This window comes from Argentina anserina, chromosome 6 (genome assembly GCF_933775445.1).
Source record: "Argentina anserina chromosome 6, drPotAnse1.1, whole genome shotgun sequence".
Classification (NCBI taxonomy): domain Eukaryota; kingdom Viridiplantae; phylum Streptophyta; class Magnoliopsida; order Rosales; family Rosaceae; genus Argentina; species Argentina anserina.
In genome coordinates, this window is record NC_065877.1 from 2458676 (window position 1) to 2471529 (window position 12854).

The 12854-nt window shown below is 36.7% G+C and overlaps 2 protein-coding genes across 2 annotated transcripts; one reads left to right on the top strand and one right to left on the bottom strand.

Annotated features, from left to right (window-relative positions):
- Positions 1–59: 59 nt before the first annotated feature.
- On the bottom strand, positions 60–3598 carry LOC126798719 (vacuole membrane protein KMS1-like). Its single transcript, XM_050525759.1, has 8 exons — positions 3432–3598; positions 2905–3104; positions 2623–2701; positions 2185–2484; positions 1703–1860; positions 1329–1445; positions 788–967; positions 60–699 (listed from the first exon to the last, which is right to left on the bottom strand). The coding sequence occupies exons 1-8, from the start codon at positions 3481–3483 to the stop codon at positions 442–444; spliced, it is 1344 nt and encodes a 447-aa protein (XP_050381716.1). The 5' UTR covers positions 3484–3598; the 3' UTR covers positions 60–441.
- A 2881-nt stretch (positions 3599–6479) lies between these two features.
- Positions 6480–7663, top strand: LOC126800773 (zingipain-2-like). The gene is made up of 2 exons (XM_050528183.1): positions 6480–6933; positions 7041–7663. The coding sequence occupies exons 1-2, from the start codon at positions 6480–6482 to the stop codon at positions 7661–7663; spliced, it is 1077 nt and encodes a 358-aa protein (XP_050384140.1).
- Positions 7664–12854: the final 5191 nt, after the last annotated feature.

Consider the following 12854-nt stretch of genomic DNA (forward strand, 5'->3'; position numbering starts at 1 on the left):
GCTTCATCATAAACACTTCTAAAAATAGTCGAAATGCAGTTGTTCTCTAGGACTAGGAAAAAGGAAATAAGAAATGTCAAAAGGATATTGCAGAATGGTAACACCATTTCCCACCAGTAAGATTGCGCCTACTGAATACATGAATGTCTTGAATGGATATTATTACATTGCCAGGAACAGTAAATGTAAGATACAAAGTCCGAGAAATCGCTATATTGTTACAAATAAGTTATAGCATACCCTAAAAGACATGGAGATGCTTCTACTAGTGTACCTCCGTTTCATTGCAGGGGTCTGTTATGTACAAAATGAAACAGAGATGCAGATGATGAGCTTTGGTAGATATCATCATAGCAGATATAAAAACTCTCTGCCATCGATATCCAAAGCTAAGAATCTTAAGAAGAAAGATAAGTAGATCTGAACGACCTTCAGAAGAATTCAGTTCGCTGCTTTGCCGAGTTCTGTAGTCAACTCCTTTTTCTGTTCTTTCTTAAGAACTTTCTTTGCACTTGTTGACACAATCTTGCCGAGATCTGATGCATGCACATTGCTCGAAAATACACTCAACTCCTTCTCATGTTCTTCTTTGAGAACAGTTTGTGCAGTTGCTGACACAATCTTGATGAAAAAGTTGATGAGCATGAGCCACACAACAGTATTCCAAATTGAACCAATAGAGAAGTTCCACTTTTTCACCTGAAAGAAGGAAACAGAGGAGTGTAAGGAAAAGCATAGGTTACTTGGGAGTCATAACTCGAGGAAAGGCACAAACGAAAAACACTACCTCGTCGTTTGAGGTAACTGGAGGAGAGTTATCCATATACTTGTCTTTCAAAATATGGAGTTTGGCAATGAGCTTGGGCGCAATCAAACCAAATCCAGGGAAAATGCTGAGCAACCGAATCAATTTATTTTCTACCAAGTCAAGAAGTTGATTGTTGCAAACTGAGATGAGGAAAATTGTCTGCAAGTACAGAACACATAACGAGAAACCATCAATACAAAGAATCTTTACTGAATAAACTGAAAACCTCTGTAAGCATGTTCTATCAAGATGAAGTAAATAGCAATAGCAATTTTAAATTTAAGAACATGCATGGCAGGCAATTGCAACATTTGATAATTTGGATCAAGGATCCAATCAGTGACACACTGCTAATTTTAGAAACAGCACTAGAGGGTATGTTATCATTGTTATGAAAGAGATTACATCAAGCACCAAATATTTGGTGCAGCAACTGACGTGCATAAAAGCGCATGAATATTCAATAAGCAGATAGTAAAAAGTTCTCAAAGTCTAGAATATATCTTAAATCTTAACATACCTGTATATGAGTCTTAATAAATGCCTTTCCAACCATTGTTGAGACAAAGAATGTCCAAAACGGAATGCCAAATTGTCCACACATTATACCAGCAAGGTCAAATAGAGGGTTGGGTACCTGAATATATCTCTAATAAGGACTAGTGCATCCAATTATCGAAGGAAAAATGAGATACATATACTACAGTGTAAAATGGGGTTCGAGATGGCAAATATTAACAGAAGGTTGTTAGACCACGAGTAGGATTAAAGCTAACCAGCTTTAAAAAAAAAAAAAAAAAAGAGAGAGCTGTAAGTATATCTCCATACCCATGCTTTGGGAAATGATGCAATACATTATAAAAAATTTCCTATATGAGGAAGAAGAAACCTTACCGAAGCAAGAACTAATATAGTTAAAAAGTTCAGATACTGCGAATGTGAAAGAAGCCATAATTTGATCCGGTTCACGTGATTAGCAACAACTCCACCATCTTCAGTTGAAGAAGAATCCAAATCTTTCATTACTTCCAATTCGCTCCCTGCTATACGCGCTGCAATACTTCATAGGTTAGCATAAAACAGATCGACAAAAATATATCGAGTTCAAGAGCAAATGTTAGAATGATAAAGTACACAATAAGATCTATGTAAATCAATTGGCGTAAATAGTTATTTATTCAACCAAGATTACTCACTACCTCCATAGGTGGAATCCTTATAGTTCTATATATACTTCAGATGTAAAAATGAAAATAGGAGTTCAGAAGAAAAGAAAAGACGGTAAAGTTCCAACAGGCTGTTCCTGCCTGGAAACTAATGTTTGCTACAAGAATACAAATACTGACCGCAATATACTTGGTGAAAGTATTATTTACCTGCTCTTGATATGAAAAAAGGAGGAAGCTCTCCGAGTGCAGTTCCAATTCCCCACAAAATAGCCTCTAACTGAACCTGAGGCAAAATGCTGCTAAGTGGGAGCCTTGAACCTTGCTGGGATGAAAATTGTGGGGGACCATACTCAGAGCAGTTTCTATTCATCCATGAAGGACCCGTTTTCAATTGAATGGTGTCATATGGGGCACTTTTTAAGTCAACTCTGCCACATTGCACAGCTTTCATGGTGAACAGAGCTATATGAGGACCCAAATACAGTACAAATGTGTGCAAACCAGACCCTGAATGAAAGTTATGATGAAATAATTTAGTGTTTGTTACAGAAATAAATTTTGTACAAATAGTATATGGCATTCAAAGGCAGGTAATGTTGCACATAACTACAACAACAGGTAATGTCGAACATAACAGATACTTACCGAGACCAACTGATGATGCTACACCAAGAGCTAGCCACCAGACACCAAATTGGAGGTAACGGATGAGCTCCTGCATGTGCTGCACAAAGATACAAACATTAAACGACTAACCACAATCCATATATGCATAAAAACCATCCAACCAAGAAACACATTCAATAATGGTACAAAATTCCTACAATTGCAATCTTACCTAATCAGTAATCTAATAATAAATACATATCTAACAACCGAAATGCTAAAAAACCAGATGCTTAAAAATGTATGCTCGAAAGTTAATACCGTTTCATGAGGTCCGCCAATCGTCATAGTTGCAATTCCTAAACCTCCTGCTAGCATAGTTAACAGCACAAACGAACCACCTCTTGCCAAAAACTGCCGAACGTACCGACCAATAGCCACGGTGAAATACCTTAATGTCTTCACCGGCCTCGCCCTGAGTGTTAAATTTTCAAGCTCCCGATGATGCCTCTCACGCATTCCTGATCAATCAATAAAAAAAAAATAGAAATCAAAATCAAATACACCATAGTTTCCTGAAAACATATCACGCAATCATCCGAAAATAAAGGAGGCGCTAATTTCCTGATTTGGCCGCATTTATTGCGTCATGATCAGCCATTTCTATCTCAATTACACAAATCCTACCTGATAGTTTTGAATGCTTCAATATTAAAAAACAAAATTAATCACACTACAGATTGATTAATCATGCGACTCGTTCCAGCTCAAATTCAAACAGAAGCGTAAACAATTCGATTGGAATATTAAAATTAGAAGAAATGATAAAAAGCGAATGAGACTCTTACCGGAGAGAGGGGAGTTCAAGGGATTTGAGAGAGGCGAATCAGGGAGATCCATTGCGGAACCCTAACACTGTGTGATGTATGAATTTGAATAATTATGATTTTGGAATTTGGAATCTTGATTTCGAAAGAGAAAGAAAGAGAGGAAGAGGAAGAAGAACGTGAAAAATGATGCAGGGAATGCTTTACGCGCAAAATTGGGGCCTCAGGGAAAACAGAAAAGGAGGAATATTTTGGGTGGTTTCGAAAGTTTTAAGTAATGATTCGCTGCAGCGCAGACCACGGTAATTATTTTGAATGATCGACTGGGTAGGACTAAGTGGGCTAGGGGGAGCCCCAGTTAGGCGGAATTCAGGAAGATTGGGCCTCAGGAAGGTTTGGGTGGTCCACCTTTATAAAGTAAAAAGAAAATTACCATGGTTATCGGAGTAACAAATGACACTGCCTGTAACAAGAAAAGACATGGTAACTCAGTCTTCGAGTAAGCTTTGAATAATGCAGAGCGAAGTTTACCTAGTTGAACTGACCAAGGAGCTCAAAAACAAACTTCCTATGGTTCTTATAAGATACCTTGTGGAACTTGATATGATGGGTAAATTTTAGGCAAAGCAAAAGTAATTGATTTGTTACAACGCATTTAGAAGTCAATTATATTTTAGGTGATTATCATGAAAAAGCTGATGATGACCGTTACCCATGTTCATGTGACTGTGACTTCAAAGAGGCTCACTCTCTGGTCTATGATCTACCCATTTTCTCGTTAAAAAGGTTAATTCATTAGTTTATGTGGATCATATATATACTTGGTTTTGAGACGATGCAACATTTTAGGCATGCCTATACTTTGCACATATGATAAAAGATTTTATGGTTGAATTGTATCATTTGTATGTGTAGCAAAATATAGGACATCCTTCTAACTACGCACACCATTGTCATTTTTCTGCATGCACATCTCCTATTACTAAAGCGAGAATGAGAGTTAAATGATTAAATTTTTGAACTTCCTAAAACATTCATTGTTTATCAAACTCCAAAACGTTTGAATGATAATATTTTAATTTAGAAAATATAAAAATGAAAAAAAAATAGAAGGAGAAAACTATTATTCTACAATTCAGTCCAAATTGATAAAAACTAACAATATATTAAAACAATTAACTTCAGAGAGTTAAGGCTCAAACTTCCTTTGATCCAACTTAATTGATTTCATTCATATAAAGATATTGGCACAATTAACTTCAGATCATGTTTCACGCTCGAGACATTAGGGTTTTGAAGAGAATACGTACTATCTTCACTACTCCCTCCACTAGGACCACTACTCAGGTGCTTTTCAAGACGTACACGTCAATAATTACCGTACCCTCAATACTAATAACCACCATCCCTCTCGAAAACTTCAACCAAAATTCAACGACGGTCACCATGTGTCTCCTCCTCCCCCTCCTCGCAATCATGATAGTCTCTTCTCTGTCACCGCCGCCGCCCCAGGCAGCCATTTTTTTGGCCAGCGGTTGGTAGCCGATCAAGAACATCGACAAATAGCATGTGAAGGCGATGACAAAGTTCGCAGTGTTAAAGTACAATAACAGTATGTTTGGATGAAAAAAAATATGAAATCTGTTGGAGTTTATAAATAATAGTATCTTAAATTTCATTAATCTGAAATGGGTTAATTACAAATTTTGTTGTTTGGTTATACTTACGTGGAATTTGAAGTATGTAATTAATTAAGAAAGTTTGAAACATATTAATAAAAATTAAATTGTGAAAAACCTTATTTTGGAAAAATAATTATTCACTTGAAAAGAATTTGTAAATAACACTTATTTTGTGAGGAATTAAAGAGAAGAATTTAAACACTAAATTCCTTTATTTTCTTTTCCAAACTTCCTATCTAATATTGTCAAACAAGGGAATTGACTTTTAGGAATCATAAAATGAGAAAATTATTATATATACCCGTCACATATCACACATGACGTACTCTTTTAATGTTATTGGTCTATTTTTTACTATGATTGTTTCTTATTGATTCTTATATGTAAATAAATTTTTTTCCGTTTTCACTGTGTGCATGTTAATTATATCATGATGTAATATAATTAGTTGAGTATATCATATGGTATTGACACTTGGTGTGGCAGGTACACAAAATAATTCACTCATTTTTATATTAAATTCCCTCTTGTTTTCCCTCATCCAAACACACCATAAAAAATCTACAAACAAGTCGGTGTTCCAGAGCATCATCAAGGGCGGGATTTCCGGCTCGTCATTGCGGTCAAGATAAGTCCTCGGCTCTGAAATATGAGGCTGCTGTGTGGGAGAGGGCTTGGTTGAACAGTAAGATATTAACCTCCTTCAAACAGATTAATGAGTAATCGCTTATTTGCCTTTATTAGTCCAATTTTCGCTATAAAGATCAAATGGAGATTTAGCGTGGATTAATTCCTACAGTTTTTACAGATATTTCGTAATGTAATCAACGTGTATGAACGACGTACTATGATTAATGGAGGAGTAATCAATTCATAGATGTTGAATGTTTGATGCCCTGACCCTTGCGACTCATGCATCGATCACTCCTCATTGTCTGCAAATTTTGTGCGCTCATTCTTGAAATATATCTAACATTTCAAGTCATGATGAAATAAAAGGCAGGCAGGTAAAGAAACTACTAAATCAATTACACCACAAAAAACATAATTGTAGGTAACTTCAATGGTCGTTGACCGCACAATTCCTGGCCACCGGACGATCGTGTTATTAACTAACAGTATTGACCAGATATTTAAGAGTTAAACCCGCAAATCATTAACTTTAATCATAAATGTGACACTTAAAATTTGTAATTCTGAACCCGCTAATATGGTACTTGCTCTTCTATAAACTTAGCATAGCACATTCATGATCGAGACATGTACGTTCACTCTATATAAACCAATAATAGTAGGCTTTCTTCTCCACCTCAGCTCTCTAAATCGAAGCCATTTTAACATCAGAGACCCTGATCGATTGATATACACTATTGATCGGTGAACTACAATGGCTTTTCATAAGAACCTTGTTGTCATTGCCATTATGTCCACCATCTTGGGGGCAATGGCACTACGCCCTGCCCCGTCCAACGACGAATTCAATCCCTCTACATTTTTGAAACCATTTGAGCAATGGATGGCACAGTTTGGACGCTCTTACACTGACATTGCAGAGCGAGAAAGGCGTCTCGCAATATTCGTGAAGAACTTGTTATTTGTTAATACCTTCAACAACCAAGGGAATAACAAGACTTATAAGTTAAGCCTCAATCAATTTTCCGATATGACCAAGGAAGAATTCCTCCGACGCTACACTGGATTTGAAGCTCCCAATGTCACCTCAAACTCAAGCAACATCAAATCATTTGGGTACCAGGACCTGTCGGAAACTGATGTTCCGACTAGAGTTGATTGGAGGGAAAAAGGTGCTGTTACCCCCGTCAAGGAACAAGGAGTATGCAGTAAGAAAACCACCATATAATTCTATATCGCATACCTTGATCGATTATTTGTATGTAAATGAATTTCTTTCACGTAAACTCATAAAATTCTCGGTACACATATGCAGGTTCTTGTTGGGCATTTTCTGTAGTGGCAACAATTGAGGGGATCACCAAAATCAAAAGTGACCAATTGATTTCTCTGTCTGAGCAACAACTTGTGGACTGTAACAGAGATGACATTAACAGAGGATGTGCTGGTGGTAATATGGAAGATGCCTTTAAGTACATAGAGGCAAATGGAGGAATCACTACTGAAGAAAACTACCAATACAAGGGTATAGATGATACGTGTGACACTACTAAGACGAATGACTACGCTGCCAAGATAACTGGTTATGAAATGGTTCCTCCCAACAACGAAAATGATCTACTTAAGGCTGTGTCCATGCAACCAGTATCAGTTGCCATTGATGCCAATGCAGATGAATTTAGGACATACGCCAGTGGGGTATTTTCCGGTAACTGCGGCACAAACCTAATGCATGCTGTTACGATTGTTGGGTATGGAACGACTGAAGATGGCATCGACTATTGGTTAGTGAAGAACTCATGGGGCGAGAGCTGGGGTGAAAAGGGTTACATGAGAATTCTTCGAAATGCAAATCCTCCAGAAGGTTTGTGCGGCATTGCTATGTATCCTTCCTATCCAACTGCAACAGCTATGGCACCAACTCCCTCATTGTTGTAGTTAGTTAACATAACCTAGCTAGCTTGCAGATAATAAGTGATCAGGCTATGACACCCACTCCCTCATTATTGTAGTTCGGACCTCAGGAACTAGCTAGTCACCACTGATCAGGCTATGCAATTCTTTTCTTTTCTTTTTTATTACATGTCTGATGTTTCCTACTTTCCTATCATATATAAGAAATAGGTGCTTTTTCAAATCTTTTGAATGGGTGCCGTAGCTAGACAAGAGGCCTTTGAATTTATGATCGACTCTCCCTCATTTCAACCGTCAGAGCTAATTAGACAAGTATTACAATACTGATTAGGGGTGGGTATAAACCGAATTAAACAAGAAAAACCGATCGAACCGAACCGAATTGAAAATATGGTCCGGATAACCGAACTGAAGAGATGTAGTTTAGAAAATGAATAAAACCGAACTGAAACCGGTTTAAATGGTTTGAAAATGGTTTACGTGATTAAACTAACCAATTTAAAACCGAACCGACCGAATTTAATTTAATGATTTAAAAAATAATAAATAATGGGTATTAATACAAAAAATAACAAAACATAACATAGAAGGTTGTCTAGTGCAGTTGGTAGAGCGCATGATTGTTATATTCTAGGTCAGGAGTTTGAATCCCAACATTGATATTTAATATTTTATTAAAAATATCTATTAAAATAAGAATAAATATAATTTTTATATAGTTATTAATGAGAACTGTATGTGATGTAGTAATTTGTGACATCATCTTTGGGTAGGAGTTCGAGTCTCACATTTTAAAAAATTTAAAATTTTTACATATGAGATGTGAATTGAAACCGAACCGAATTTGGTTAAACCGATTGTTTCAGTTCAGATTAATTCAATTTAGTGAATAGTTTGAGATTTTAAAAACCCGTAGTTCGGTTTTAATTTGGATTAAAAACCGAACCGAACTAATATATGCCCGGCCTTAATACTGATCATCTGAATTTAATTTGGTTGGTACAATATAATTTGCTAGGGTTTCCTTTACATTTTCTTCTTTCAAAGGGAAGGGTGAGATATTTGCAGGGTTATACGTGATGCTCTATTAAGTAATAATTCCCCAAACTGTAAATATAAACTTGCAAGCCTGTGGTCGGGGCGCGAGGCCGACTCCTTTTATGCACCGTGAGGTGCATCAATTCATCCAACTGACCCGAGAGGAAATCGGCGCACCTCTTCAGGGGAAAACGAGGATGGAGAAAGCATATATGTTCAGGTGACCCCAAGGCTAAAAAAGCTCTACCCCAAATCACTGCTGCTGTTATCTTGCCGTTACCTTCCATTCCTAAAGCAAAGAATCAAAGCTTCTGGTTCCACCATTACCTGCAATTCCGTCGCATTAGCATAACTGAAAATTGATGTTTCATCCGAGTGACTGAATTTTCAAGAATGACAAAGAAACACAATACTGGATCAAGAATTCCCAACTAATTATACGTACATTGTAAGCTACGGAGAACTATACTTGATCAAGATACTTGAGTTTTGCTTCTTCATCTAGGCGGCGTCTGTGATTTCTCTCCCGGAACCATCCACCTCCCATTTCGGCTCTTTGTGTTTGTGATAAGCCGAAACAAATTAAATGAAGCTGCAGTGGTCTTATATATATATGGGAGGGGAAGCGCTAGATTTTGGGACATGACTGAAATGATCCTGCTATAGAAGCCATGGAGTCATGGACATCTTTCCAGTCAAAGATTGGTTTCTGTCACCATATGTCATCAAAGATATGAAGATATTTGCTGGTCCTTTTCTGAAGCTCTTGTTGACTCGATCTACTGGTCTCTTAAATTTCATATATGTTTGCTTGTACACAGTACAGGACAGTACAGTACTTGGTTCTTATCTATTTTCAGGCAGCTTTGACCGGAACTGGACAGTGGAAACTTGATTTACCTTCCATTACCAATTTTACCATCATTCCAGCCAAGTAACCATTTAGGCTAATGGAACGGTGAAGTTGGCTTTCCTAGCATTAGGGTTTAGAAGTATGTTATAATTTATAAACCTAACAGTTTTTCAGTTTGAACTAAGGTAGTTGTTTTAAAAGTATGTTATATGTAACTTTCTACAAGTATGTCGAGTTAAAAATGTTCTCTTGATTTCTATTAAAATTTAGTCAGGACTATTGAGCATTATATATGCTTAAGCTGGCTGAAATGAACCAAAACTTTATGAAAGCATTTCCTTGAAGTTGAAGGTACAAATATAATACAGTAGTCAGCCAATAGAAGCTTTACATATTTCACCTTACAATCAATTATGGAATATTGAAAGAGAGACTAACACAAGCTGATTGAGGTATCTTCTCAAATGTGTAGGAGAATAGGAGAAATAAAACTACATGCACAACCCTGTGGCCTGATCAACTGTGTATATATCTTTGGGTTTTTCCTCTCTAAGTTCTTTCTGTCTCTCTTGCTTCCTGTTCTTTCAATCTCAATTTATGATAATCTCTTCTTGCAATCCCAATTTGATCATCATATCTCTCATCAGAATCAAAAACAAAGGCAAGCTGGCCCAGCAAAGCAACAAGGGGCAAATGGATGATGTAGCTTGGTGCCATGAGCTCATGGAGAACAGACTTGTTAAGAGATTAATTAAAAATGGGAAGACACATAAAAATCAAAAGGAATATGACTGCGTTGAGGAGAATGACCAAATGAGAATCAGGGAAGGAAAGGAGTGAAGCAGAACGAAGGCTCGGCGAGCTAGGAACCAAATGGTCACACATAAACAGAAAAAACCTACAAATTGCAACTGAAGTCGCAACAAACAGGAGGAATGGAGGAAACAGAGCAGATCAAAGGATGCGATTACGCAAAGCAGCCCGCTGCAACCTCTAATTTCTCCAGTGCCGGTGCTGAGCTTATCTTTCCTAGTCCTCCCATTCCGAAAATGGAGAAAGTTACGCTTTTGAGTCCATCAATGCCTGCAATATAAGATCGAAGTGCCACAATTTATCACATATAAAAGTATATCCCATAAAATTGCATAATTTCATCTATACTGTGTTGCCATGCCCGCTCTAAGTACAAACATAATCATACATCTCAAAGCGTAAACAAAAATATGGGACAGATAGCTAAGATCGAAATCAAGTATACCTCGTAATTTCAGCAAATCTTGATCTACGTTGGTGAACTTTTCCTCTTCTTCTTCTTCTTCTTCTTCAAGGCAATGTCTGTGATCTCTCTCCATTTCGTTTACTGTGGAAGCATGGAGAGAAGGGCGGGGTCTCTGCTAAGTGCTAAGTATGGAGAAACAGAATGAAGCAACGGCAGATCTATGTTATTACAATAACAGTCTCATATAGAGGGAACCAGGGACTCGATAAAATAAGGCATAGAGGCCCAATATTCTTTTCAGTTTGACCCATGCAGGCCCAACACGAAAGCAAGATACAGATGTTAGCGTTACAGCCTCTCTTTTTTGGTTAAGGCGTTACAGCCTTACGCTACGGTCAAGTAGGAATTATTTGCGCGGAATTCCCAATCGTTGAAACTCTTTGATAATCCAATTTTCAATTTCCATAAGAACAAACTATCATGACTCATAATTTATTGATTTATCAAAACAATAATAATTTCTTTGATAGTAGTTCAAAATGATTCTTGATCGATAACTATCTACCATCATGAAATGAATGATCTAACTAAGCTTTCAATCATGCACTTGAGTTTGTATCAAAAACATCATGCACTTGCGTCAATCACATCAACGGCAGCTGCTCCTTGATGAGTATCTACCTTCCCTATACCTCATTATCTCCCATCCCGAAAACAATTGCATACATAATTTTCCACTCTATATACACATGCAAATTAGCATGGGTACGTAATTTACTATGCATATTATCAAATTCATGATCGGGGAAATGAACCAAAAGACAAAGACCAGCAAACAAATATACTAGAAACCCTTCATGCATGGTTTGGCATCTACATTAAGAATACCAGTTTACATTGTTTCAACTCCAAGATTATAATGCTAATACTAATTTTGTCATTAACTGCATGCATCAATATTTATTATATATATATATATATACCTCAATTAGATTTATTTCGTGTACGTATTGGTTTAGTCGACTTAGCTTAAGATTGATTATTTTCCTTCGTATAATATGCATTGTAAACTTCCATGAGAGCAGATGAATGGAAACATCTATATCATATTATCCCCACATATACCATGTTTAACTCACCACACCTCCAAATTTTGATATGTGAGAGAGGTCATATATAGCCATCCTCCTAGACACCATTACGTGTTTATATATAGACAGGCAAATGAAGATGGGGCAGATCTGATATTCGTCTTTCGTGGATGTCAAATTACCATGCTTGAAGATCTTGTAACATGTCAAACAATTTATCAATTTGCAAGTAGTGTTTGGCCACTTTCTACCTTCCTAAATCCTAACCCTAGCCTTCAACCACGTTTTAATTTCAGAATAACAATTTCTATTGAACCAAAATCCAGACAAACAATTATATATATATGCATATGTACGTTGTTTAAAACATAGGATACCTAGTACGTACTGTACCCCAATATCAAATGTCGAGTTGTCCACAGCAAAACACATAATTAACAATGACAATAGTAGTCATAAATCAAATTCAAAGAAATATTGTTGTGACATCTCATTTAAATCTTTGTGATACAAAACTAAAATAATTCTGTATGGTAAAAGTGTGAAACATAATAATACGGCCTACATGCATGCACAAACACGCGTTAAACATTACGATTCAACCTTCAAAGTTCTAAAGATTGGTGATTAACAACGTCAGTGGTACTTTGCCTAATGCATACAACCAAACATTAGTGTCCTTTTGAATCAAATTGTCGATGCCAATTTGATCGAATCTTGCACTGCTGTTAATGTAATTGCCAACGAAGATTGAATCTGCGTGTAAAGTACTGGACAATATGTTATTGATCACACCCATAACTGTTCTAGCTACATTTCTACATCTACCTTTCTCATTCCGATCCATGAGTTCTTGTTATCGATCGTTTTATTTGGACGTCACTTTCAGTGACTCCATAGTAATGATCGATCCTCATGGTGCAGATATGTTTAGTTTATTGCAATTGAATCACATGATGAAATGAATATTCAATAAAGAATCGATTATTCCAATTTAATTTATTACAATTTCTT